The sequence below is a fragment of the Salvelinus namaycush genome, chromosome 6 (genome assembly GCF_016432855.1).
Source record: "Salvelinus namaycush isolate Seneca chromosome 6, SaNama_1.0, whole genome shotgun sequence".
Classification (NCBI taxonomy): Eukaryota; Metazoa; Chordata; class Actinopteri; order Salmoniformes; family Salmonidae; genus Salvelinus; species Salvelinus namaycush.
In genome coordinates, this window is record NC_052312.1 from 44,743,867 (window position 1) to 44,770,215 (window position 26,349).

Sequence of the window (26,349 nt, forward strand, 5' to 3'; positions counted from 1 at the left end):
GCAGCACTAGCAGACCACTAGCAGAGCACTAGCAGACCACTAGCAGACCTCTAGCAGAGCACTAGCAGACCACTAGCAGAGCACTAGCAGACCTCTAGCAGAGCACTAGCAGACCACTAGCAGACCACTAGCAGACCACTAGCAGATCACTAGCAGACCACTAGCAGATCACTAGCAGACCTCTAGCAGCACTAGCAGACCACTAGCAGACCACTAGCAGACCACTAGCAGCACTAGCAGACCACTAGCAGACCACTAGCAGAGCACTAGCAGAGCACTAGCAGACCACTAGCAGAGCACTAGCAGACCACTAGCAGACCACTAGCAGACCACTAGCAGACCACTAGCAGACCTCTAGCAGCACTAGCAGACCACTAGCAGACCACTAGCAGACCTCTAGCAGACCACTAGCAGACCACTAGCAGACCACTAGCAGCACTAGCAGACCTCTAGCAGACCACTAGCAGACCACTAGCAGACCACTAGCAGACCACTAGCAGCACTAGCGCAGCACTAGCAGAGCACTAGCAGAGCACTAGCAGACCACTAGCAGAGCACTAGAAGCACTAGCAGACCTCTAGCAGCACTAGCAGACCTCTAGCAGACCACTAGCAGACCTCTAGCAGACCACTAGCAGACCTCTAGCAGACCACTAGCAGACCACTAGCAGACCACTAGCAGACCACTAGCAGAGCACTAGCAGACCACTAGCAGACCACTAGCAGACCACTAGCAGACCTCTAGCAGACCACTAGCAGACCACTAGCAGACCACTAGCAGACCAATAGCAGACCACTAGCAGACCACTAGCAGACCAATAGCAGACCACTAGCAGCACTAGCAGAGCACACCGAGACTATATAACAAGAGTACTTTAGAATGAAATCGCACATAACCTGTGTGAAGAAGTTGTTTGTAGTCTCAGTGATTTAGCTATGTGGTGTGGTGGAGGTGCTTGTATTCAAATGAGGGGCTCTGATTCCCAAGATTCTTTGCGTCCAACATTCAACCCACTGTGCCTTCCAGCCTGGCCAAAAGTAGTGTCCTACCTAATTGCCATTTCAGATGTATCCACAGTCATTAAAACCAATTGTATGGCCGCACCATCTTTAGATAGGATCCTCTGCCCTATTATTGGAACTAAACTGTCAGAGGTAATATGGGCCAAGCACATTCCACTGTCTTGAATCTGCACAGCTGGTTTAGAGCAGGCCTGATAGCAATCAGCCAGTGCTTTTTCCCCACTGAGCCACATATAATAATTTATTCTATTGAGGTAGAGTTGTACTTGGCTCTTGGTGGGTTCATATATAATAAGTGTGACGAGCAATGATCCCTCTAATTTCTTTCGGCACTGAGCACATTTCAGGTCTGCTGAGCGCAAACTTTCTGTGCAACATCTGGTGTGTGTTTACTGTGAACACTGAGGCTGTACCTGCTTTAAGTTACAGTTATAACAGTGGCTAAGTAGGCTACTGTGGCTATTTGATCATAATGTAGGCCTATCAGAGTGGTCTACCATCAAAAACAATGGAGAAAATGCATCCCATAACATTTTAACATTGAAATAGCTGTTCTATCATTCAGCCTACAGTAGCAGCCAATGTGTGGTGTTTAATTTAGGCCTACATTCCATGAGACATTTGGAAAAAAACATGCAGGACTTGACATAAACCTGTTTATCCACTTGTCCTTCACACAAGGTGACTGAAAATGTGTTGTTTGATGCAAGAAACCACCTAACAAAATAAAATGCATTTTTATTCCCATACCATTATTACAGAGAATCAGACAAATGATGCTTTGATCTCAAAACAAGCATATCCACTCCCAACCTCTCATGCTGTAAGCACAGTCCAGTTGAAAGTGAACGGCACAGATCCATATATGGCAAAGGTCTATTTGCATATACGCCTACTGCAGTTCTGATTGGTTTTGCCACACCGTAGAATAGAGTGTGGAGTATGGACCTGAGTCGTGCCTGTCAATGCAATAGAATCCTACTCCAATGCGCTCTTCCTACAAGAACATCTCTTGCAAAGTTCATTTTGTTTCGGTATGTTTCACTGAAAGTGGGTAATATTGTATTGATTTGATCACAATTCCCACATTAAAGGGAAATGTTGATAGTATTATAACTAAAGGAGAGAACTAGAATGTTGAGTGAAGTTCCATCTTGTGTTCTGCGTTGCAGTCCCAGAGGAGTTTACAGGGAACATTGTCCATGAGGTTTTACCAAGGTTATGTTCAGTTGGGTACGCTATACCAAAACGTTTTGCAATGGAAAATGGAATTCTATGTTGTTATTGGACAAGTTTAGGTACTGCCTACCCATTAAAAAAAGGAGTATGGAGTGTGTAAAATAGGTTGCAGTGACTGAAAGCTCTCACCTGGAGCAGTTTTCACAGTCTAGCGTTCCTCTGAAGGACTTTTCCTCGTTGTCATAGAAGTATTGAGTCTGCTCCGTGATACAGCTCTCCTTGGACATGTCAGGTATTTCCTCATCAGTGTCCGCTGTGGAACACACAGCACGCACACACAAATGCAGCACACACGCACAACACACACGCACACAAACAAACAAACAAACAGATTGTCAAGGATCCAAAGGTATGGGTTATGTCCATAGAAAACACCGTGTACATTCTCAAGTTCTGAGAAGACAAGTTACTGTTCAGTTGCTCTGGTAGCCAAAACATACAGAAATCCATCTACATTTGAACAATGTTATTTCTCAATTAATATTCCTGGCATAGCTCATCATTGCTTGATGAATAACTTGCCATGCTCTGAGAATACCGTCATTGCTTTCATAACAACAGCGTCAATACTTTTTATTAAGGGCCCGTCATGCGAAATAGAAAAGGGCATTTTATTACAACGTAATTTATATGGGATCATACTTAACAACCTAATTTTAAAAAATGTTTTAGAAGAGTCGGAAATCTCACCTGCGTGCAGGAAATTAGGGAACGCTATGCTGACCAACAACTGTTGTAGTATCGACCTGTAGGGAATCAAAGTACACAAATTATTACCTCTTGACAGAACATCCAACAAATCTTCTGTCCGTGACAGGATAAATACTGACATACTGTATCATCACAACCCACATTTCTTACAGATTTTCATTCAGATGGCGAGTTTATTGGCTTTTAGCGAAGGAAACGCAAATGTCATAATCAAAAAGCCTTTGTGTGGAAAAATATGACAGTGTGTTAGCCTCCCTGTAAACAAATCTAATTTTATTGGACATATTTTAAGACACACAGCTAATGAAATCAGGACAGAAGGCGAGCTAGTGTAAACAAAGTGCTCTGGGACCTGTAGAATGCTTACACAGATGGCCCACAGACTGCCTCTGTATCTTTACATCTGCACTGGGAACAGTGTTAAAGAAGCAAGAGTTGGGTCTCACCAGGCTGCTGCTGATGCTAACCATCCAACGTTCAAAATGTCTGCTATGGTGGGCTGCAAGGGACAAAAAGATTGGGTATTACAAAACACATTGCAAAACATATTTTCACATGGTGAAGCCCAAGCGTAACTTCAGGTAATCGAAACAACTCCCAATAACTAAACATTCCATGTAAAACAGCACATTTTAAACTTGGGCTTAAACCTTTTCTAAACATCCTGATTGTGCTGGCAAAGCGAGTCTCGAGCCGAGGCATTTGCCAAGTGCACGGACACCGACTCAGACAAGATTTTGGAAGGGAATTAGCACAGAGCCCACCACAACAGATGCTAGTGTAAATCTACAAAGTGAAAAGGAACAACAAGTAGGTTTCGGTTTGACTGAAAGAACAGCCATGTTGTTTTGATTATGATTAGCATGCAATGCTCTGGTCTAGTGACTCAGGCCTGTGTCCTTTCTTTCCCGGTTGATAGAGTTTGGTCATCAAGGGGAGCTAACTAACCATGTTAAAAGTCATATCAAATTCCAATCCAAAGCTATTATCTACATCTTTGATCTAAATTTGTAGTCAACATCTATTTGTGAGTAACGATGAAAATGTAGATCAAAGTCTGTTAATTGATACAAACGTATGATACAAATCTAGAACCAACATCGACCTAAATAATTCTGTAAATGACATTAAATTAAAGTGATAGATCACTCCAAAAGTGTGTCAGAAGACTACAGACCACAAAAGTTGTTGGTTGTGTAGATCCAGCTTTAGATGTGCTATCTTAATTTGATCAACATTTTGTTGCAGAGAATTTTCCATTGCAAATTAGGTAGGTTTAAAAAGGCTTCTAAAGTTTGTAATTTCTACAAAATTTCAGACTTGATATGTCCTAACGAAAAATGTATCAACCACTACAAAAATGCCCATTAATTATAATCCACATGTCCTGTTGCTGCAGGATTAACAAATAAACTCGCCTTCCAGACTCACATTAAGCATATCCAATCCAAAATTAAATCTAAAATCGGCTTCCTATTTCGCAACAAAGCATCCTTCACTCATGCTGCCAAACATACCCTCGTAAAACTGACCATCCTACCGATCCTCGACTTCGGCGATGTCATTTACAAAATAGCCTCCAACACTCTACTCAACAAATTGGATGCAGTGTATCACAGTGCCATCCGTTTTGTCACCAAAGCCCCATATACTGTCCACCACTGCGACCTGTTCGCGCTCGTTGGCTGGCCCTCGCTTCATTCTTGTCGCCAAACCCACTGGCTACAGGTTATCTACAAGTCTCTGCTAGGTAAAGCCCCGCCTTATCTCAGCTCACTGGTCACCATAGCAGCACCCACCAGTAGCACGCGCTCCAGCAGGTATATCTCACTGGTCACCCCCAAAGCCAATTCTTCCTTTGGCCGCCTTTCCTTCCAGTTCTCTGCTGCCAATAACTGGAACGAACTGCAAACATCACTGAAGCTGGAGACTCATATCTCCCTCAATAGCTTTAAGCACCAGCTGTCAGAGCAGCTCACAGATCACTGCACCTGTACATAGCCCATCTGTAAATAGCCCATCCAACTACCTCATCACCATACTGTATTTATTTATTTATCTTGCTCCTTTGCACCCTAGTATCTCTACTTGCACATTCATCTTCTGCACATCTACCATTCCAGTGTTTAATTGCTATATTGTAATTACTTCGCCACCATGGCCTATTTATTGCCTTACCTCCCTTATCCTACCTCATTTGCACATACTGTATATAAACTTTTATACTGTATTATTGAGTATTATTGACTGTATGTTTGTTTATTCCATGTGTAACTCTGTGTTGTTGTATGTGTCGAACTGCTTTGCTTTATCTTGGCCAGGTCGCAGTTGCAAATGAGAACTTGTTCTCAACTAGCCTACCTGGTTAAATAAAGGTGAAATAAATGTTTTTTTAAAATTAAAATTTCCTTGCCAAATTAAGATTGTACATGTGTATATACCTTAAATTAGATTGCCTCAAACGAATGGGAAAGACGCGCACAAATAGCCAGATCTACACAACAAATGGCTTTAAACATGGACTTATCACCTTATCAAATAACCAGATCTATACAACAAATTGCTTGAGACATACCACCTTGATCTTAGAATACGTTTGACGTCTAAAAACATCTGACAAGTTTTGATTTTAGAGTGAACCATCACTTTAAACTACAATTCTGTGGCTTGTTATTCAAAATGTTCACTACCCCTTTAAGAGCCCATATTACAACAGCTTCAAAATAGTCTTAGAGCTACCTAACACTCAGTCCACTCCAAGTGTTACCCAAAGACATTACTCTGACTAATCCATTATTTTCAGGCCTTTAACTGCTCAAACGGCTCTTACTCGTTACCCCGCATTTCCCCTGGTGTCCGTCTAATCTGTATTTATGGTTATTTACGGTCCTCTGGTGACGGTGTGTGTGTGTGTGTGTGTATGTGTGTGTGTCTCTGGCTTATGTAACTCACCACGTAGACTGAGCGCAGGCCCGCCGCGGACCCCTTGCTCTCCCTCTTGGGGTCGCAGACCGACTGGTAGTCGTATGTCTTGTTGAGCGTGAACAGAGACATGTTGACCAGGTTGACCATGAGGATAGGGTCGATCATCCCGAAGAACTGGCCGATCTGTAGGGGGGGGGGGATGTGCAAGCGCATTGCACATGTAAGTGCCAATGGACGCAGAACAGACACTTATGCACATGAACACACACAGATTGACGCAGATACATCGGACGTACACACACAACACACACACACAACACATCTGCGACCACCTGTGGGTTCCCAGTGCCCATATAAACATTTATAATAACATTTATGAAAATAAATACAAATAAAACAGATAGGTGTGTTGTTCTGAAGGGTCGGCCATAGTAGTACGGCGCCCCTGGAGAAACATAGGGTTAAGTGCCTTGCTCAAGGGCACATCGGCAGATTTTTCACCTTATTGGTTCAGGTATTTGAACCAACCACCTTTCGGTTACTGGCCCAAAGCTCTAACTACTAGGCTACCTGCCACTCTTTTTAATTGACGGATATACACTGAGTGTATTAAACATTAAGAGCAACTTCCTAATATTGAATTGCACCTCCTTTTGCCCTCAGAACAGCCTCAATTCGTCGGGACTATAAGGACTATAACGTTCCGAATGCGTTCCACAGGGATGCTGGCCCATGTTGACGCCAATGCTTCCCACAGTTGTGTCAAGTGGACTGGATGTCCTTTGGGTGTTGGACAATCATTGTTGACACACGCGACACACTCAAATCGGTGCGTCTGGCACCTACTACCATACCCCATTCAAAGGCACTTAAATATTTTGACTTGCCCATTCACCCTCTGAATGGCACACATTTAATCTGTCTCCTCCCCTTCATCTACACCGATTGAAGTGGATTTAACAGGTGACATCAATAAGGGATCATAGCTTTCACCTGGATTGACCTGGTCAGTCTATGTCATGGAAAGAGCAGGTGTTCCTAATGTTTTGTACACTCAGAGTATAATCCAGGTGATTTGAGTAAAAATCCTGTCCAGGACTGCCCAGTCCAGAAATGACCCCCTCTGATAGGCTAGTGTGGCTCACCATTTGAAAAAGGATTTCCTTAGCATGTTGTTGTTGAGGAGATAAAAACCCAAAGGCTTTAATCTGGGTGAAGTCATCTCAGCTCTCATGACCACTCGGACACACACACACGTTTTTAAAACACACGCACACATGAATGTGCTCTCACACACACACACACACACTCCCACACATGTACTCCCGCGCACGCACACAATCACACACAGTCAGAAAATCACCCCTGGCTCACCCAGCTGATATGTAGCAGCGGGATTCAGTTGAATCAAATTAACACAGTATACCAGGAAGCCTAAATAAACATGGAGGAAGTGGTCATGGCACGTGTAGACACCCCTTCGGTGTGATAGTGAGTGTGCGTGTGTATGTGCGTACGCCAGAGCAAGCCTACGTGATAGTGTGTGTCTGCAAGAACAAAAAAAACGCCTTCCTCTTCCGCTATGCAAGGTCGCGGTGAACGACCCCAAAATCACACCGCTCCCCTCATTTTGGACACTGAAACCCCAAGATTCTGAGAAAGAGTTGGTTATGGCTCACCACGTCTGTCACAAGGAAATATAAATCAATGCTTCTATAAAAACCTGTCTCCCCTTTCCCTGTAGAATAACACAAATAATGAATTAACAGTCACAGATCTGTCGGCTGGGACCCGCCAGGACCCCCTGGAGAGGGAGAGCCGTACCTCCTGTAGGAAACATGATTTAGGGTCGAGCGGTCTTCTCCAAACAAGGAACCTTAGTTTTTTAGTGCTCCTGCCAAACATCTAAAGGGAACTGATTTATCCAGCGCACACCCTGATTGGGGCCTGCAGCCTGGGCAGCATGAAAAACATTTATTCAAGTGGTAGGGTAAGGGGCCCACACTGGGTGTAGTGTGTGTGTGTGTGGGGGGGGGGTATGGTGAAGTTAGGTTCAGATAGGGTTTGAGTGGGTTGAAGTGCACATGGGGTTAGGTTGTATAAGGTTGGGACATGTTGGGTAAACTTAGTTCGGGATCAGGTTGATTTGAGTTGGGCCAGTGTTGACTATGGGTTGAGTAGGGCTGAACAAGGTAATATCAATGGAATAAGAGTTGGATGAGAGTGACTCACCTGACCGATGTATTCATCCCGATTGGCCATGACTAGGAATCCCCCATCATCCAGGATGACACAGTCCACATGCTGGAATCATGTAGAGATAATGGGATAAACCATCATCATATAGGGGGAGGTAGAATTGGATAATTCTCAATCATTATTTGCATGCTTAATCAAGTCATCTTTAATTTAATACTTGTATTTGTCTTAAAATTCTATCGCCAATCAAATAATCGTATTTAATATAACTGTATAATCAATAAAATGATCTTACCTCATCATTCCTCTGACAACCACAGATCTCGTCCTTACACTGTAGGAGACAAGAAACGGTTTTCATTTCAGACATAAAGAGTTAATTAAGAGTCATTATGAAATAATGTTAATCTACTTACGTTCATCTTCAGAGTAGCATTGATGAAGTTGGTCATCCAGGTACTGATGTCCAGTTTCACTCCCACAACTGCAATCAACCACACAACCACACAACCAGCACAACATTACAGTTCCACTATGGTCTGAACTAAACAACCACCACAACATTACAGTTCCACTATGGTCTGAACTAAACAACCACCACAACATTACAGTTCCACTATGGTCTGAACTAAACAACCACCACAACATTACAGTTCCACTATGGTCTGAACTAAACAACCACCACAACATTACAGTTCCATTATGGTCTAAACTAAACAACCACCACAACATTACAGTTCCATTATGGTCTGAACTAAACAACCACCACAACATTACAGTTCCACTATGGTGTGAACTAAACAACCAGCACAACATTACAGTTCCATTATGGTCTGAACTAAACAACCAGCACAACATTACAGTTCCATTATGGTGTGAACTAAACAACCACCACAACATTACAGTTCCATTATGGTCTGAACTAAACAACCAGCACAACATTACAGTTCCATTATGGTGTGAACTAAACAACCACCACAACATTACAGTTCCATTATGGTGTGAACTAAACAACCACCACAACATTACAGTTCCACTATGGTGTGAACTAAACAACCACCACAACATTACAGTTCCATTATGGTGTGAACTAAACAACCACCACAACATTACAGTTCCATTATGGTGTGAACTAAACAACCACCACAACATTACAGTTCCATTATGGTGTGAACTAAACAACCACCACAACATTACAGTTCCACTATAGTCTGAACTAAACAACCACCACAACATTACAGTTCCATTATGGTGTGAACTAAACAACCACCACAACATTACAGTTCCACTATAGTCTGAACTAAACAACCACCACAACATTACAGTTCCATTATGGTGTGAACTAAACAACCACCACAACATTACAGTTCCACTATAGTCTGAACTAAACAACCACCACAACATTACAGTTCCACTATGGTCTGAACTAAACAACCACCACAACATTACAGTTCCATTATAGTCTGAACTAAACAACCACCACAACATTACAGTTCCATTATGGTCTGAACTAAACAACCACCACAACATTACAGTTCCATTATGGTGTGAACTAAACAACCACCACAACATTACAGTTCCACTATGGTGTGAACTAAACAACCACCACAACATTACAGTTCCATTATGGTCTGAACTAAACAACCACCACAACATTACAGTTCCATTATGGTCTGAACTAAACAACCACCACAACATTACAGTTCCATTATGGTGTGAACTAAACAACCACCACAACATTACAGTTCCATTATGGTCTGAACTAAACAACCACCACAACATTACAGTTCCATTATGGTGTGAACTAAACAACCACCACAACATTACAGTTCCATTATGGTCTGAACTAAACAACCACCACAACATTACAGTTCCATTATGGTCTGAACTAAACAACCACCACAACATTACAGTTCCATTATGGTGTGAACTAAACAACCACCACAACATTACAGTTCCACTATGGTGTGAACTAAACAACCACCACAACATTACAGTTCCATTATGGTGTGAACTAAACAACCACCACAACATTACAGTTCCATTATGGTGTGAACTAAACAACCACCACAACATTACAGTTCCATTATGGTGTGAACTAAACAACCACCACAACATTACAGTTCCATTATGGTCTGAACTAAACAACCACCACAACATTACAGTTCCATTATGGTCTGAACTAAACAACCACCACAACATTACAGTTCCACTATGGTGTGAACTAAACAACCACCACAACATTACAGTTCCACTATGGTGTGAACTAAACAACCACCACAACATTACAGTTCCATTATGGTGTGAACTAAACAACCACCACAACATTACAGTTCCATTATGGTGTGAACTAAACAACCACCACAACATTACAGTTCCATTATGGTCTGAACTAAACAACCACCACAACATTACAGTTCCATTATGGTGTGAACTAAACAACCACCACAACATTACAGTTCCATTATGGTCTGAACTAAACAACCACCACAACATTACAGTTCCATTATGGTGTGAACTAAACAACCACCACAACATTACAGTTCCACTATAGTCTGAACTAAACAACCACCACAACATTACAGTTCCATTATGGTGTGAACTAAACAACCACCACAACATTACAGTTCCATTATGGTCTGAACTAAACAACCACCACAACATTACAGTTCCATTATGGTGTGAACTAAACAACCACCATAACATTACAGTTCCATTATGGTGTGAACTAAACAACCACCACAACATTACAGTTCCATTATGGTCTGAACTAAACAACCACCACAACATTACAGTTCCACTATGGTGTGAACTAAACAACCAGCACAACATTACAGTTCCACTATAGTCTGAACTAAACAACCACCACAACATTACAGTTCCACTATGGTGTGAACTAAACAACCACCACAACCTTTTATTCTTTGGACAGAAACAAGTCACTGACGGGGGACTACAAGGACAGTTTTCCATTGCAAATGTTTAAAAAAAAATGTACAGTTGTGTGCCCAATTAAAGATGACCCTGGTGTGTAGAGTCCTTACCTGCTGGTTTGAGTCTGACTCCATCAATGTCCAGGTTCACTGCTCTGCTCACCAGGACTGAGTCCTCAGTCCCTTAGACAAGAGAGGGAACAGAAGGGGTCAGTTAGGACACACACACACACACACACACACACACACACACACACACACACACACACACACACACACACACACACACACACACACACACACACACACACACACACACACACACACACACACACACACACACACACACACACACACACACACACACACACCCTTGACTTACTGTTGGTGTCCTCCTGGTAGGGTGTTGGTGTGAAGATGTAGATGTCATTGTCCAGACTTCTCTTATAGAAGCTTGACTCGTACGTCTCTGGGTCCTCTGTCCAGTCTAGTCCAGCACTGAAAAACACACACATACTCAGCTGCATCAACATTAATACTACAGATTTATCAAGTGAGCAAACATGCCTACAGAACATAATATACTGAATGTAAACTACTGATCAAGTTGAACTGCTCTACATGAAGCTTTATAGGTAGTTATCATCATTAGAACAATGTATAGAGAGAGAGAGAGCTGAGAGAGAGAGCTGAGAGAGACAGAGCTGAGAGAGAGCAGAGACAGAGAGAGAGAGAGAGAGAGAGAGGTCATGATCAGATGAGCTCCTGCATTTTTCCGCATTTTCTTTAAAAAATTTAGATTTAGAGTTAGTTAAACTTGGATTTTTTGTCAGGAACACATACAGGATGCTACCCTCTACAACATAACCCTAAATTCAAATCAAAACTCAAAACCTACAACCTGATTTTGGACGGAATTACGGAATCACCTGAAAGATTCACAAATACCAAGGATTATTATACAGCAAATTCTCTGGAAAACAACAGAAACCTGAAAACACCACCCAACCTGGAACTGAGTGAGTAATGTTTAGTCTGAAACTATATTCTATTTCCAAAAGCCAAGAAGAAAAATACATGACATTACTTTATAAGCATTGAATGAAACATAATTGCCAAGCTTGATACAGCTTCAACTAGCACTGACGTGTCAAGTGAGAGGTGTCAAAGACCATTAGCCCAACAATGGCAGGAGAGTCGAATAGTCTACCCCAACCAAATGGAGAGGCCCTAGAAGCTCCCTCCTGCTGTTCAGAGGTAATTAAAATACAGTACCCTGTGAGTGTAAAGAATGATAAGGCAAGAAAAGAGCACAAAATGAAGCTCCTTATGGAAAATCAAGAGACACTTTTTGCTGACTATTACAAAAATGGGAACATCAGCAACCTTATCTTCCACACAAACCATCCCCTGGCATGGCACAGTGCTATATTAGCACACTACCCCTCTGTTAAGAGAGGGGGGGTTAACGAGGGGTGGAAACTCAGGATACTTGACAACGAGGACTCTGAGTCAGCTAATATAAATCTATATAAGTCTGGAACAGTATTGGTACAGGGCAACCCCAAACAGTTTCAGCTGGACTTTCACCTAATCAAAGAATTAGCCCAGCAGGAGAAGCTCTCCCTTGATAAAGATACCCCCACCCCAAGCGGGTCAGACCAGACCTCTTCATCATATAACCCCACAGACGAGCAACCCTCAGCAGACAGTCAACCTCCCAGTACAGAGCACTTCTCCCTCATTGAAATGAAGGATAAATTCACCCAGCTGGAGGTAAGGCAGGTGGAGCTGGAACAGCAGGTGATTACACTCCAGTCAGCACAGACCCAGACAACAGTCCAGCACAACAACAACACCCCCTTAACCAGACCAGGAGTGCTGGAGGTGGAGAGAGACACATCTGCACGCTGGACAGTGGTGAGACAACTTCAACAGGAGAAAGAGCAGAAGCAGGAGCAGGAGCAGAACAGAGCACTAGAGGAGAGGATCAGACTGCTGGAGGAGAGGGAGAGGGGGATGGAGGAGAGGATCAGACTGCTGGAGGAGAGGTTGAGGGGGATGGCATGTGACAGAGAACAACCCACTAGGGAGGTGGCCATCCCCACAGAGAAGCCAGCAGAACAGCCCACCTCAGCACCCGACAAAAGTCTCGACACCACAGCAGAACAGTCCACACCAGACCCTGACCATAGAGTCAACATCACAGCAGAACAGACAAAAGAAAAACCCCAAGCCCAGCAGCTCTCACCCCCCCTGAGCACCCCCCCTGTCAGCCACCCTGATAGCCCTCCTGACAACCCCCCCACACCCACTGAGGACAAACACAAGACACAGATTTTTCTCCTTATGGACTCAAATGGGAAATATATAGAAGAAAAAAAACTTTTTCCCAAACACAGTGTGTCTAAACTCTGGTGTCCAAACACCCACTGCGCCCTAGACCTTCTGTCTGAGGACAAACTAGGCTCACCTAGCCACATAATAATACACACAGGCACAAACGACCTGAGAGCACAGCAGGAAAGGGTGGCCACAGCACTGAAGGGAGTGATTGAAAAAGCTTCTTCTACTTTCCCCAATGCACAAGTGGTTATCTCCACCCTGCTACCACGAAAAGACTTCCACCCTGCTACAATACAGCGGGTAAACGCAAGCATTTCCCGTGACTGTGTCTCAAAACCAAATGTTTTCCTGGCCCACCACTCCACCCTGGACTTGAACAGCCTCTATGACCAGGTCCACCTCTACAAGGCAGCAGTGCCCACCTTTGCCCGGACTCTAAAGGACATCGCTCTCAAACGCAGCCCCAACACTTCACACAGGAGCAACAGATCAATAGACACCCCACCCAGACCAGCGAGACACCCTCCAAGACCTTCAGCACCCCACCCTGGACCTACACATAGAGGACCCACGCCAAGAGGACTTACATCCAGACCACAGCACCCCCAGACACACCCCCACCCCAACCAATCAACACCCCCCCACATCAACCATGCCCACACCCAATTTAGGCCCCCTCAGATCAGACCTATGCCACTCCTGCCCACCCCATGCACCCCACCCCCGCAAAGAGGGCATCAACATGGAAGTCACACATACGCCCAGGTAGTGAGCGGGCAAACAGGCCCAACCCCCACTCTTACACTCGCCCAAGCCAACGGCATGTACCAGATGCTCAGCAGGCTCTGCTCACACTTACTGGCCTGAGGCCAAACCACGACCAACAACATTGGACACTTTATGGAACAAAAAGCCTTCACTATATCATCCTGGAATATCCAAGGCCTGAGGTCATCTGCCTTTGGCCTAAAGAGCAGGAACCCGGACTTCACCAAAGAAATCGGTAATGCAGACATTGTCATCCTGCAAGAAACCTGGTACAGAGGAGATGGACCCACTGGTTGCCCTCTAGGTTACAGAGAGCTGGTAGTCCCATCCACCAAACTACCAGGTGTGAAACAGGGAAGGGACTCAGGGGGAATGCTAATTTGGTATAGAGCAGACCTAACTCACTCCATTAAATTAATCAAAACAGGAACATTTTACATTTGGCTAGAAATTCAAAAGGAAATTATCTTAACAGAGAAAAATGTCCTCCTGTGTGCTACCTATATCCCCCCACTAGAATCCCCATACTTTAATGAAGACAGCTTCTCCATCCTGAAGGAGGAAATCAATCATTTCCAGGCCCAGGGACATGTTTTAGTCTGTGGTGACCTAAATGCCAGAACTGGACAAGAACCTGACACCCTCAGCACACAGGGGGACAAACACCTTCCTGCAGGTGACAGCATTCCCTCCCCCATATGCCCCCCTAGGCACAACTATGACAACATAACCAACAAAAACGGGTCACAACTCCTGCAGCTCTGTCGCACGCTGGGTATGTACATAGTCAATGGTAGGCTTCGAGGGGACTCCTATGGTAGGTTCACCTATAGCTCATTTCTTGGCAGTAGCACTGTAGACTACATTATCACTGACCTCAACCCAGTCTCTCAGAGCGTTCACAGTCAGCCCACTGACACCCCTATCAGACCACAGCAAAATCACAGTCTACTTGAACAGAGCTATACTCAATCATGAGGCATCAAAGCCAAAGGAACTGAGTAACATTAAGAAATGCTATAGATGGAAGGAATGCAGTTTGGAAACCTACCAAAAAACAATTAGACAACAGCAAATTCAATCCCTTTTAGACAACTTCCTGGGTAAAACGTTCCACTGCAATAGTGAAGGTGTAAACTTGGCAGTAGAAAATCTTAACAGTATATTTGACCTCTCAGCTTCCCTATCAAATCTAAAAATCTCAAATAGAAAACCGAAGAAAATGAACAACAATGACAAATGGTTTGATGAAGAATGCAAAAATCTAAGAAATAAATTGAGAAACCTGTCCAACCAAAAACATAGAGACCCGGAAAACCTGAGTCTACGCCTTCACTATGGTGAATCACTAAAACAATACAGAAATACACTACGGAAAAAGAAGGAACAGCACGTCAGAAATCAGCTCAATGTAATTGAAGAATCCATAGACTCTAACCACTTCTGGGAAAATTGGAAAACACTAAACAAACAACAACACGAAGAATTATCTATCCAAAATGGAGATGTATGGGTAAACCACTTCTCCAATCTTTTTGGCTCTATAACAAAGAATAAAGAGCAAAAACATATACATGATCAAATACAAATCCTAGAATCAACTATTAAAGACTACCAGAACCCACTGGATTCTCCAATTACCTTGAACGAGTTACAGGACAAAATAAAAACCCTCCAACCCAAAAAGGCCTGTGGTGTTGATGGTATCCTTAATGAAATGATCAAATATACAGACAACAAATTCCAATTGGCTATACTAAAACTCTTTAACATCGTCCTTAGCTCTGGCATCTTCCCCAATATTTGGAACCAAGGACTGATCACCCCAATCCACAAAAGTGGAGACAAATTTGACCCCAATAACTACCGTGGAATATGCGTCAACAGTAACCTTGGGAAAATACTCTGCATTATCATTAACAGCAGACTCGTACATTTCCTCAATGAAAACAATGTACTGAGCAAATGTCAAATTGGCTTTTTACCAAATTACCGTACAACAGACCATGTATTCACCCTACACACCCTAATTGACAACCAAACAAACCAAAACAAAGGCAAAGTCTTCTCATGCTTTGTTGATTTCAAAAAAGCCTTCGACTCAATTTGGCATGAGGGTCTGCTATACAAATTGATGGAAAGTGGTGTTGGGGGTAAAACATACGACATTATAAAATCCATGTACACAAACAACAAGTGTGCGGTTAAAATTGGCAAAAAACACACACATTTCTTCACACAGGGTCGTGGGGTGAGACAGGGATGCAGCTTAAGCCCCACCCTCTTCAACATATATATCAACGAATTGGCGCGGGCACTAGAACAGTCTGCAGCACCCGGTCTCACCCTACTAGACTCTGAAGTCAAATGTCTACTGTTTGCTGATGATCTGGTGCTTCTGTCACCAACCAAGGAGGGCCTACAGCAGCACCTAGATCTTCTGCACAGATTCTGTCAGACCTGGGCCCTGACAGTAAATCTCAGTAAGACCAAAATAATGGTGTTCCAAAAAAGGTCCAGTCGCCAGGACCACAAATTCCATCTAGACACCGTTGCCCTAGAGCACACAAAAAACTATACATACCTCGGCCTAAACATCAGCGCCACAGGTAACTTCCACAAAGCTGTGAACGATCTGAGAGACAAGGCAAGAAGGGCATTCTATGCCATCAAAAGGAACATAAATTTCAACATACCAATTAGGATCTGGCTAAAAATACTTGAATCAGTCATAGAGCCCATTGCCCTTTATGGTTGTGAGGTCTGGGGTCCGCTCACCAACCAAGATTTCACAAAATGGGACAAACACCAAATTGAGACTGCATGCAGAATTCTGCAAAAATATCCTACGTGTACAACGTAGAACACCAAATAATGCATGCAGAGCAGAATTAGGCCGATACCCACTAATTATCAAAATCCAGAAAAGAGCCGTTAAATTCTACAACCACCTAAAAGGAAGCGATTCCCAAACCTTCCATAACAAAGCCATCACCTACAGAGAGATGAACCTGGAGAAGAGTCCCCTAAGCAAGCTGGTCCTAGGGCTCTGTTCACAAACACAAACACACCCCACAGAGCCCCAGGACAACAGCACAATTAGACCCAACCAAATCATGAGAAAACAAAAAGATAATTACTTGACACATTGGAAAGAATTAACAAAAAAACAGAGCAAACTAGAATGCTATTTGGCCCTAAACAGAGAGTACACAGTGGCAGAATACCTGACCACTGTGACTGACCCAAACTTAAGGAAAGCTTTGACTATGTACAGACTCAGTGAGCATAGCCTTGCTATTGAGAAAGGCCGCCGTAGGCAGACATGGCTCTCAAGAGAAGACAGGCTATGTGCTCACTGCCCACAAAATGAGGTGGAAACTGAGCTGCACTTCCTAACCTCCTGCCCAATGTATGACCATATTAGAGAGACATATTTCCCTCAGATTACACAGATCCACAAAGAATTCGAAAACAAATCCAATTTGATAAACTCCCATATCTACTGGGTGAAATTCCACAGTGTGCCATCACAGCAGCAAGATTTGTGACCTGTTGCCACAAGAAAAGGGCAACCAGTGAAGAACAAACACCATTGTAAATACAACCCATATTTATGTTTATTTATTTTAACTTGTGTGCTTTAACCATTTGTACATTGTTACAACACTGTATATATATAATATGACATTTGTAATGTCTTTATTGTTTTGAAACTTCTGTATGTGTAATGTTTACTGTTAATTTTTTTTTTCTTCACTTTTGTATATTATCTACCTCACTTGCTTTGGCAATGTTAACACATGTTTCCCATGCCAATAAAGCCCCTTGAATTGAATTGAATTGAGAGCTGAGAGAGACAAGAGAGAGAGAGAGAGAGAGAGAGAGAGGAAGAGAGCTGAGAGAGAGGCGAGAGAGAGAGAGAGCGCTGAGAGAGAGAGAGAGAGCTGAGAGAGGCGAGAGAGAGAGAGAGAGAGAGAGAGCGCTGAGAGAGAGAGAGAGAGAGAGCTGAGAGAGAGGCGAGAGAGAGCTGAGAGAGACAGAGCTGAGAGAGAGAGAGCTGAGAGAGACAGAGCTGAGAGAGAGAGAGCAGAGCAGAGAAAGAGAGAGCTGAGAGAGACGAGAGAGAGAGAGAGAGAGAGAGAGAGAGAGAGAGGAAGAGAGCTGAGAGAGAGGTGAGAGAGAGAGAGAGAGAGAGCGCTGAGAGAGAGAGAGAGCTGAGAGAGAAAAGGAGATAGAGCGATAAAACATCACATATCAACTTGAGGAATACCTCTTGGGATAAATGCGAGTGATTCCTCCATCAGTGGCCACAAACCTGGCCAGGACTCCATTTCTGAAAGGAATAGGAAAATTCAATGACAAAAGTATCCAGTCCTTCAGTGCATCATGTTACAACACAAAAATGTATGTTTAAATCATGCAAGCTGACAATGTGTATCTGTTTTTCCTTGTTTGTGTTCATAGCTAGGTGGAATAAACTTTCACAAACCACAACCTTTTAGTTAAATCTACTTGATTAAAACAAGAATGATGCTTTTGTGTGTGGATTGTGTGCTTTCGTGCGCATAGTTTGGTTGACTCACGGCATCTGATCTCTCCACTGCTTGACGAGGTCTGACGTGATCCCAGCGTCCAGCAACAATCTGTTCACCAGATCCACGTTGCCTGAAAGACAAGGAACCAACATCACTTGGGCTTGATTCAATAATAACAGAAGGCTGAAACCCATTGACCTGCCTGCTGAGTGATCAGTATCTGATCTTTGTCGGTAGAGGATTTTCGTTCTTTTTCAATTCAATTTAGCTTTATTCTTTGACCTTCAGACAGTGGCCATGAAACTGAGTCATCTTAATAAGAGCAGTGTGTTTGGTCTGCAGGTTGGAATTTATTGTCATGAATCTTGACCTGGAGGCGTCTCTGCAGAGTGCTCACTAGCTGCCACAGCCACAAAGTCAGCAAATCCGATTTTAAACCTAACCCTAACCACACTGCTAACCTTAATGCCTAATCCTAACCTTAAATTTTAAAAAGCACACATTTTGACTTTGCAGCTAGCCCAGCTAGTGGATATTGCTCAGTTCTGCCTTCAGAGCAAGACTCATGACAATAAACGTCAACCTGCCTTTGGTTTTTGAGACGCTGACCAAGAGGCCTACCGTGAGTCAGAGAGCCACGGACACAAGCTGTGACTCAATCTATATAATAGTAGGAGGGGGATGGAGGGATGAAAGAGGAAGGGACAGAGAGATAGAGAGTAATGTGGGAGGAGTTGGATGAGAGGGGGAGACCAAGAGAAAGAGAGAGAGCGAGGGAGGGAGGTAAAGATGAGAGAGAGGTAGAGAGAGATGGTGACAGAGAGATTAATGTGAGAGAGAGAGAGAGAGAGAGAGAGAGAGAGAGAGAGAGAGAGAGAGAGAGAGAGAGAGAGAGAGAGAGAGAGAGAGAGAAAGAAAGAGAGGGATAAAATAAAGAGATGATGGATCAGACGATGTATCAGATTATGGATAGAAAGAGTAGAATGGGAAAACACATTCCCATCTTGTTTTCCAAGTTGTGTGTGAGGTCATGCACTCCAATGGTGTCATCCAATGCTGTCATGATAGCAGAACAAGTCTCTGAATCTTCTGTAACGTGAGCCTGTAACGTGAGCCACCATATTATTATGAGGTAAAGTCATTAACTAGTACTTAATAAAGAAGTGCACTTGGAGTGTGTTTGGGGGAATGTAACAAGTCATTTCAGAGACGTCCGACATGACCAATACAACACAAACGTACTCAACTGAACACAGACTACTACGCGATCAAAGGGGGACCGTTTTTTTTGTCGCGAGCTGCACTTTGAACCCGTTGCCTTCGCTGCTCCAGTCCATTAACGTTGAGACTCGGTAACCCTCCATTTACAACACACCACACACACATCAGAGAAAACAGCTGGTGTAACACTTTATCCCCCCCTCCGTTCCCTCCACCTGCCCCAGTGGTTTTCATTAGGGGCCTCTGATTGAAGGCAGGCCAGGAATTCTAATGTACTTCACCGCCACTGCAGTGGCTTAAACAAGTAAAGCATGTAATGTCCTACTCTCCACCCATGCCAAACATCCCACAAGGTCTGTATACACAGCAGTCTATAGTCCTGCAGAGAACGGCCATCAATCTCCCAAGCAGAAATGGACAATTAAGGGAACTAATATCCTAATTACAGTGAACTAATATCCCAATTGTACAGGGTTATTTCCAATTGATTGTTTCAAGTGACTTTTTTCAAATCTAAAAATCTGACTAGACCACACATCAAGCTTATAAACGTTACTTTTGAGAGACATCGCTGCATTTCTAGGACAAACTTGAAAGAGAAAAAAGGACTGAGTATCTTTCCAATTGAGATGGCGGAGTACTACTTTTCAAACCAACACATCAGACCAATAAACATGAGCTTTGAGTGACATTGCTACATTTCTAGGAAACACTTGAGGGGGAAAAGAAAGGAATGAGGCGAGTAATTAACGTCTACTATTATATCAGAGAGTGATGTACTGCTAATGCATTGGTCAGATGTCGGAGACTCAGTCTCCATCGGTCTGAAAGCTCCGGCGCGCAAGCCTGATTTGGCCCTTTTATTGCTCCGCTCGCACTCTCACCTCGACGGGGTTCTGGTCTTTCTCACAAACACACAGTAATTGGACCAGTAGGTGGGGTATGCGGGGGTATATAACTTGGTGGAGTGTGTGTGTTTGTGTGTGTGTGTTGCGGCAAAGCCGAGGCATCTAACACATGTGCCCTGAGACGTATGATGGTCAGACTTTTAGAGTTAGGATCAAACAGGCCAACACAAGGAGGGAGAGGTTCTACAGATTGAGAGACCTGACTGTCTTTCTTCTGTATACAGTAGACTGCATAGCACTTAGCAGTCACTCCAGACATCCAGACCTATGGTTCACTATAGGCACCCCAGGGAACAGGTTCAGTTATCCCTCCTATGAAGACATCAATACTGTCCAAGACCCATGCTCTTCTAGTGCCCACTGAACAACGGTCTAACAACCAAAATGTTTCACGTAACTTGTTGAGCCTAAATTATCATTATTAAAGGATCATCATAAAATTGATTTCAGAGTGCTTCATTACATGTAATGTATATGTTAAAAAATAATAATGTAAAAATGTAACTGATGTCTCAATCTATTCACCACCAGTTCTGAGCAGTGAGTGTTAACCCATGGATGGTGGTTGGTTAGTGGCTGGAAGAGGGAACATAGGAAAGGTTTTAATTGTCCCTGGTGTTAGCCACTCTTTGTTGGAAGTGAGAAACCATGGGAAGGTGTCTGGTTGTCCCTGGTCTTAGCTACTCTTTGTTGGAAGGGAGAAACCCAGGGAAGGTGTCTGGTTGTCCGTGGTCTCAGCTACTCTTCGTTGGAAGGGATAAACCCAGGTAAGGTGTTTGATTGTCCCTGGTCTTAGCTACTATTCGTTGGAAGGGATGAACCCAGGGAAGGTGTCCGATTGTCCCTGGTCTTAGCTACTCTTTGTCGGAAGAGAGAAACCCAGGGAAGGTGTCTGGTTGTCCCTGGTATTAGCTACTCTTCGTTGGAAGGGATAAACCCAGGGAAGGTGTCCGATTGTCCCTGGTCTTAGCCACTCTTTGTTGGAAGGGATAAACCCAGGTAAGGTGTCTGATTGTCCCTGGTCTTAGCTACTCTTTGTTGGAAGTGAGAAACTCAGGGAAGGTGTCTGGTTGTCCCTGGTCTTAGCTACTCTTTGTTGGAAGGGAGAAACCCAGGGAAGGTGTTTGGTTGTCCCTGGTCTTGGCTACTCTTTGTTGGAAGGGAGAAACCCAGGGAAGGTGTTTGGTTGTCCCTGGTCTTAGCTACTCACACAGTGGGTTGTTGGGAGTCTTCCTGTCGATGTACTCGTTGAAGTCCATCAGGAACTCTGTGTTGTTTTTAGACGGCTTCAGATCCTTACAATACTCCCTATGGGATGAAAAAAAACGAACTCAAATCTTATACATTTATATGTACAGGTAACTGCCAAAATATAGGAAACACCAACATAAAGTGTCTTAATAGGGCGTTGGGCCACCACGAGCCAGAACAGCTTCAATGCGCCTTGTCATAGATTCTACAAGTGTCTGGAACTCTATTGGAGGGATGCGACACTATTCTTGCACAAGAAATTCCATAATTTGGTGTTTTGTTGATGGTGGAAAAAGCTGTCTCAGGAACCGCTCCAGAATCTCCCATAAGTGTTCAATTAGGTTGAGATCTGGTGACTGAGACAGCAATGGAATATGGTTTTCATGCTCAACAAACAATTCAGTGACCACTCGTGCCCTGTGGATGGGGGCATTGTCATCCTATGGGGGCATAGCCATGGTAGCCAAAATAATGGCCTGCCCAGCATTTTTTATACATGACCCTAAGCATGATGGGATGTTAATTAACTCAGGAACCACACCTGTGTGAAAGAACCTGCTGTCAATATACTTTGTTATCCCTCATTTACTCAGGCGTTTCCTTGATTTTGTCAGTTACCTGTAAATAAACCTTTCTAAAAAGAACAGTCACTCTTCCTACCTTGGTGCAATGAGAGTGTATCCATACTCCTCAAACTTGTCTTCCTGCAGGCTTTCAGAGACTGTAGAAGAGCAGAAAGCTGTGAGTCCTACAAACATCTCTCTGTGCCATTCATATACACAGACCTTGGAACCGGAAGAAGAGTATCACACATAACTCATGTCAAGTTAACATGATGACCATTGATTGATACAGATGCTGATGAGATTCATGGCTGATGGAATAAATGACTTCTGTTGACTGTAATAGTAGACTGTCAACTGATGGGCCATGGTGATTCAGACATCATGAAGACAATCCCCAGTCCTAGACGGTCCACAGTTTGTATAGACACATGACTCCATGTCTGATAGAGAGATACAGCTTTGATGAATGTAAGTTAAGTGTTGTCTGTCAACTCCTCATTTTAAAGCATGGTGGGGGTATACATTCCTCTGTCCATCGTCACAGGGTGACCGTACCCCCCCACCCAAGGAGCTTGGCTCTTAGAAGTTTGTATCTTAAAGGTGGTAAATACTATGGTAAAGACGAGGTTAGGTAGCATAGAAGACGATACAGGAAATACACTCTATGTAAAGGGTTTATACTTTGTTGACTGTGACTAGAACTAGGTCTAGAAAAATCTACGGATAGCAGTGCACAGCAGAGAAAAAGAAAGTATGAGACAATCTCTAATGAACAGATGTAAATCAGGTCGTGTGGGCAACATGGAACCTTGCCGTGGGAATGACTTCCCTATGCATGCTGGGAAAAACAGCAGACAGACACGACTCTTAGAACAGGAGGAGAGAGACAAGAGGAGAAAAAAATACTTGCCCTCATCCCCTGGAGTGGACAAAATCCCCGCAGAGAGAGTATGTGAAAGAGAGATGCGTCCCCATGGGTGAACGAGGGAAGGAAGGAGGGAAGGAAAGTAGAAAAAAACAGGGTAAAACCACAAGGGTCAAAGGTCAACAATATATTTTATTCACAGAGCGAGGCCTTGAATAAAAATATTGCATTCCCATCAAAAGGTTTCTTCTCAAAATGTAAATGTTGACAGATCAAGCTACAAGGGGCACGCAACGAGAGGGTTTAAAATGAGCATTCTAGCGATAACATTGCATTGCTTTCAATGCATTGATTTCAATTACCATTATCATCATATTTTCTGTACTGTAATACAGTGGTAATGATGAATCCATGGGGTTATTAGTGTTGAGTAATGTATTCATACGACAATGCCATGGAAAGGAATAGAAGAGACATTCATCATGGAACATCATCCTGTTGTATTGCTTGGATATTACCTTGATATTGTTTAAAATATGGTGCTTATTATTATTATATTGTGGTGCGGTATTCGTCATGACCTCATGGGCTAGACTTTAGACTAGTACGTGAGGTCTTTGGTAGTAATTGTTGGAAAATAATGATGTCCATGTGTAGATTCTTGGTACATCGTCAATACTTCAATTACATGAAGTCTAATTTAAAAGACATTAATGACAGCCCCATGTTTATTTTGTCACTTTTTTTGAAATCATAGATTGCCTCCACCTACAGTGTCTTTAAGAATGTGAATGAATGTATACAAACACAAAAGACACACACAGATACACAGATTTTCAATGAACCAGAGACATGTTTTAGGGAACTCCACTGAAAGATGTGGAAACCATGTTGAAAGCAAACGTTCCATGGCAATCACATACACTTAGAATGTCAACATGCAACCTAGAGTGATATTCAATTGTACAGTATTTGTACAATTAGGGGTGAAAGGTGAAAGGTTGGAGAGTTTAGTTACAGGGCTGGGCAAGCCGATACCATTACAAGACAGTCAAACTGGGAAGTGAATTGAAATCACAAATCGAATCAGCGTCATTATTGTCAATAAGGATTTTTCGATTCTTGAATTGGAATTTCAAATCACTTCCGGTTCTGGCTGAATTTAAATGGAGCCTACCCCAACCAAATGTGTTTTGGATGGCCACTCTCTCAATAAAGTAGACTGTTAGTCTGTTATGTGACTCAGCGACCACATGAGACACACACCCACACACAGGGGAGACAATAGCAAAGGATACTGGTGCACACAAAAGGAGAGAGAGAGACAGAGAGAGACAGAGAGAGACAGAGAGACAGAGACAGAGAGAGAGGGAGACAGAGAGAGAGAGAGAGAGAGAGAGGGGTGGTGCTCTGTGGGGACGAGGTGGTTTCTGTCTTTCATTAAGACTACTATTTTACGAGCTTGTAAACCTCTGAATGATTAAAAAAGAGAAACTAAAAAAGGGAGAAACCGTCCAGTCATGTTTTGGGCAAACACTCATCTCTTTCTCTTTTATGGGTTCACCTTAAAATAATGCAAACATCCTCCCCTCTGTTCTTCCTGCTAGCTAGACTCTAGAGGGTTAGTGCAAAGCCACATCTGAGTGCCATTGGGGCAGGTGGGATAAACAACATGCATACAGAGGCTCGTGAAAATACACACTTATACACACACTCACTATTGGGCAGCAGCATCGCATGCAAGGCTCTCCTTGTGTGTGGTCAGACTAGGGGCTGAATCGGTGTGATCAAACACTATCTAAATCAGTTATAAGACCCCTATCTACATGACTCAGATTCTTGTATGTCACAACATCATTACACTACTATGGACCTCTTTACACTACACTACTTTGATGACACAATCTAGGTCCAGGAGAGATACTGTAGTGTAAAGAGACAGATCTAGATTTTCTCTTTAGGAGATGTCTCCCACACTACCTCCGGAGGAAGTGAGGGAGGCAACTACACGACATACACCCCCCCCCCCCCCCCCCCCCCACACCACATGTCCCTGCAAAAATTACATTCATTACCCTAATACCAGCAGACAGCATTTGGTGCACACCACATGAAGGTTAGTGTAAACAGAAAAGTTGCAAATCTAGTGTTGAAGAGAGATAGACAGTGTGCCTAGAGGAAGGGTGTTGTATTGGTAAGGAGATGGGACACAATTATGTTAGTTCCAGGAACGTCTTCACTAAGATACAACAGAGCATTATGGGTACTGTAGTTCATCATGCTACAGGTGTGAGCGCAGGAGGACAGGGAAGGTGTGAGGTAAGGTACAGGAGGAGAATACTTGCCCAATTCCACTGAGGGGGTTCCAACACACGGAGAAGACAGGGGTGAGAAGGTCAGCAGGAGAGGAGAGGAAGGAGGGAAGGGGGAGCGGGAAAGAGAAGGGGACAGGAAAGAACCAAACAGGGGTACACAATATTTTATTCTTCTGAATGTTGAATAAGAACATTGCAGCTTGAACAGGATGTATGAGAAACGGGTTTCCCGTTTTACTGCAGAAGACAGATGATCAACTCAGGGACCGTCCCAATCAGCTAAGGGACTGACTGGTAGGAAAGTAAGACAGATTGTGTGTCTGTGTGTGTGTGTGCGCATGGGGGACCGAACAGACCCACAGGAGGTACCCAGACAAACTGAACTTCCCAGGAAGACCTGTGTATATGTGTGTATATGTGCATGTATGTGTGTGTGTGTGTGTGTGTGTGTGTGTGTGTGTGTGTGTGTGTGTGTGTGTGTATGTGTATCCCAGTGTTAAGGGACAGTGGAGTGTGGAGAGGGGAATAAAACAGACCCACAG

General features: G+C 43.4%; 1 protein-coding gene across 1 annotated transcript in view; it reads right to left on the bottom strand.

The window, feature by feature from the left end:
- Positions 1 to 26,349, bottom strand: part of LOC120050077 (voltage-dependent calcium channel subunit alpha-2/delta-1-like) — a 71,371-nt gene that overhangs the window by 11,362 nt on the left and 33,660 nt on the right. The window contains exons 17-29 of the mRNA XM_038996710.1: positions 22,722 to 22,782; positions 22,021 to 22,118; positions 18,730 to 18,811; positions 18,417 to 18,479; positions 11,412 to 11,527; positions 11,141 to 11,212; positions 8,513 to 8,580; positions 8,392 to 8,430; positions 8,130 to 8,201; positions 5,925 to 6,080; positions 3,419 to 3,471; positions 2,952 to 3,007; positions 2,391 to 2,514 (exon numbers count right to left, since the gene is read on the bottom strand). Coding sequence (XP_038852638.1) covers positions 2,391 to 2,514; positions 2,952 to 3,007; positions 3,419 to 3,471; positions 5,925 to 6,080; positions 8,130 to 8,201; positions 8,392 to 8,430; positions 8,513 to 8,580; positions 11,141 to 11,212; positions 11,412 to 11,527; positions 18,417 to 18,479; positions 18,730 to 18,811; positions 22,021 to 22,118; positions 22,722 to 22,782 — 1,060 coding nt within the window. The remainder of the gene's footprint in view (positions 1 to 2,390; positions 2,515 to 2,951; positions 3,008 to 3,418; positions 3,472 to 5,924; positions 6,081 to 8,129; positions 8,202 to 8,391; positions 8,431 to 8,512; positions 8,581 to 11,140; positions 11,213 to 11,411; positions 11,528 to 18,416; positions 18,480 to 18,729; positions 18,812 to 22,020; positions 22,119 to 22,721; positions 22,783 to 26,349) is intronic.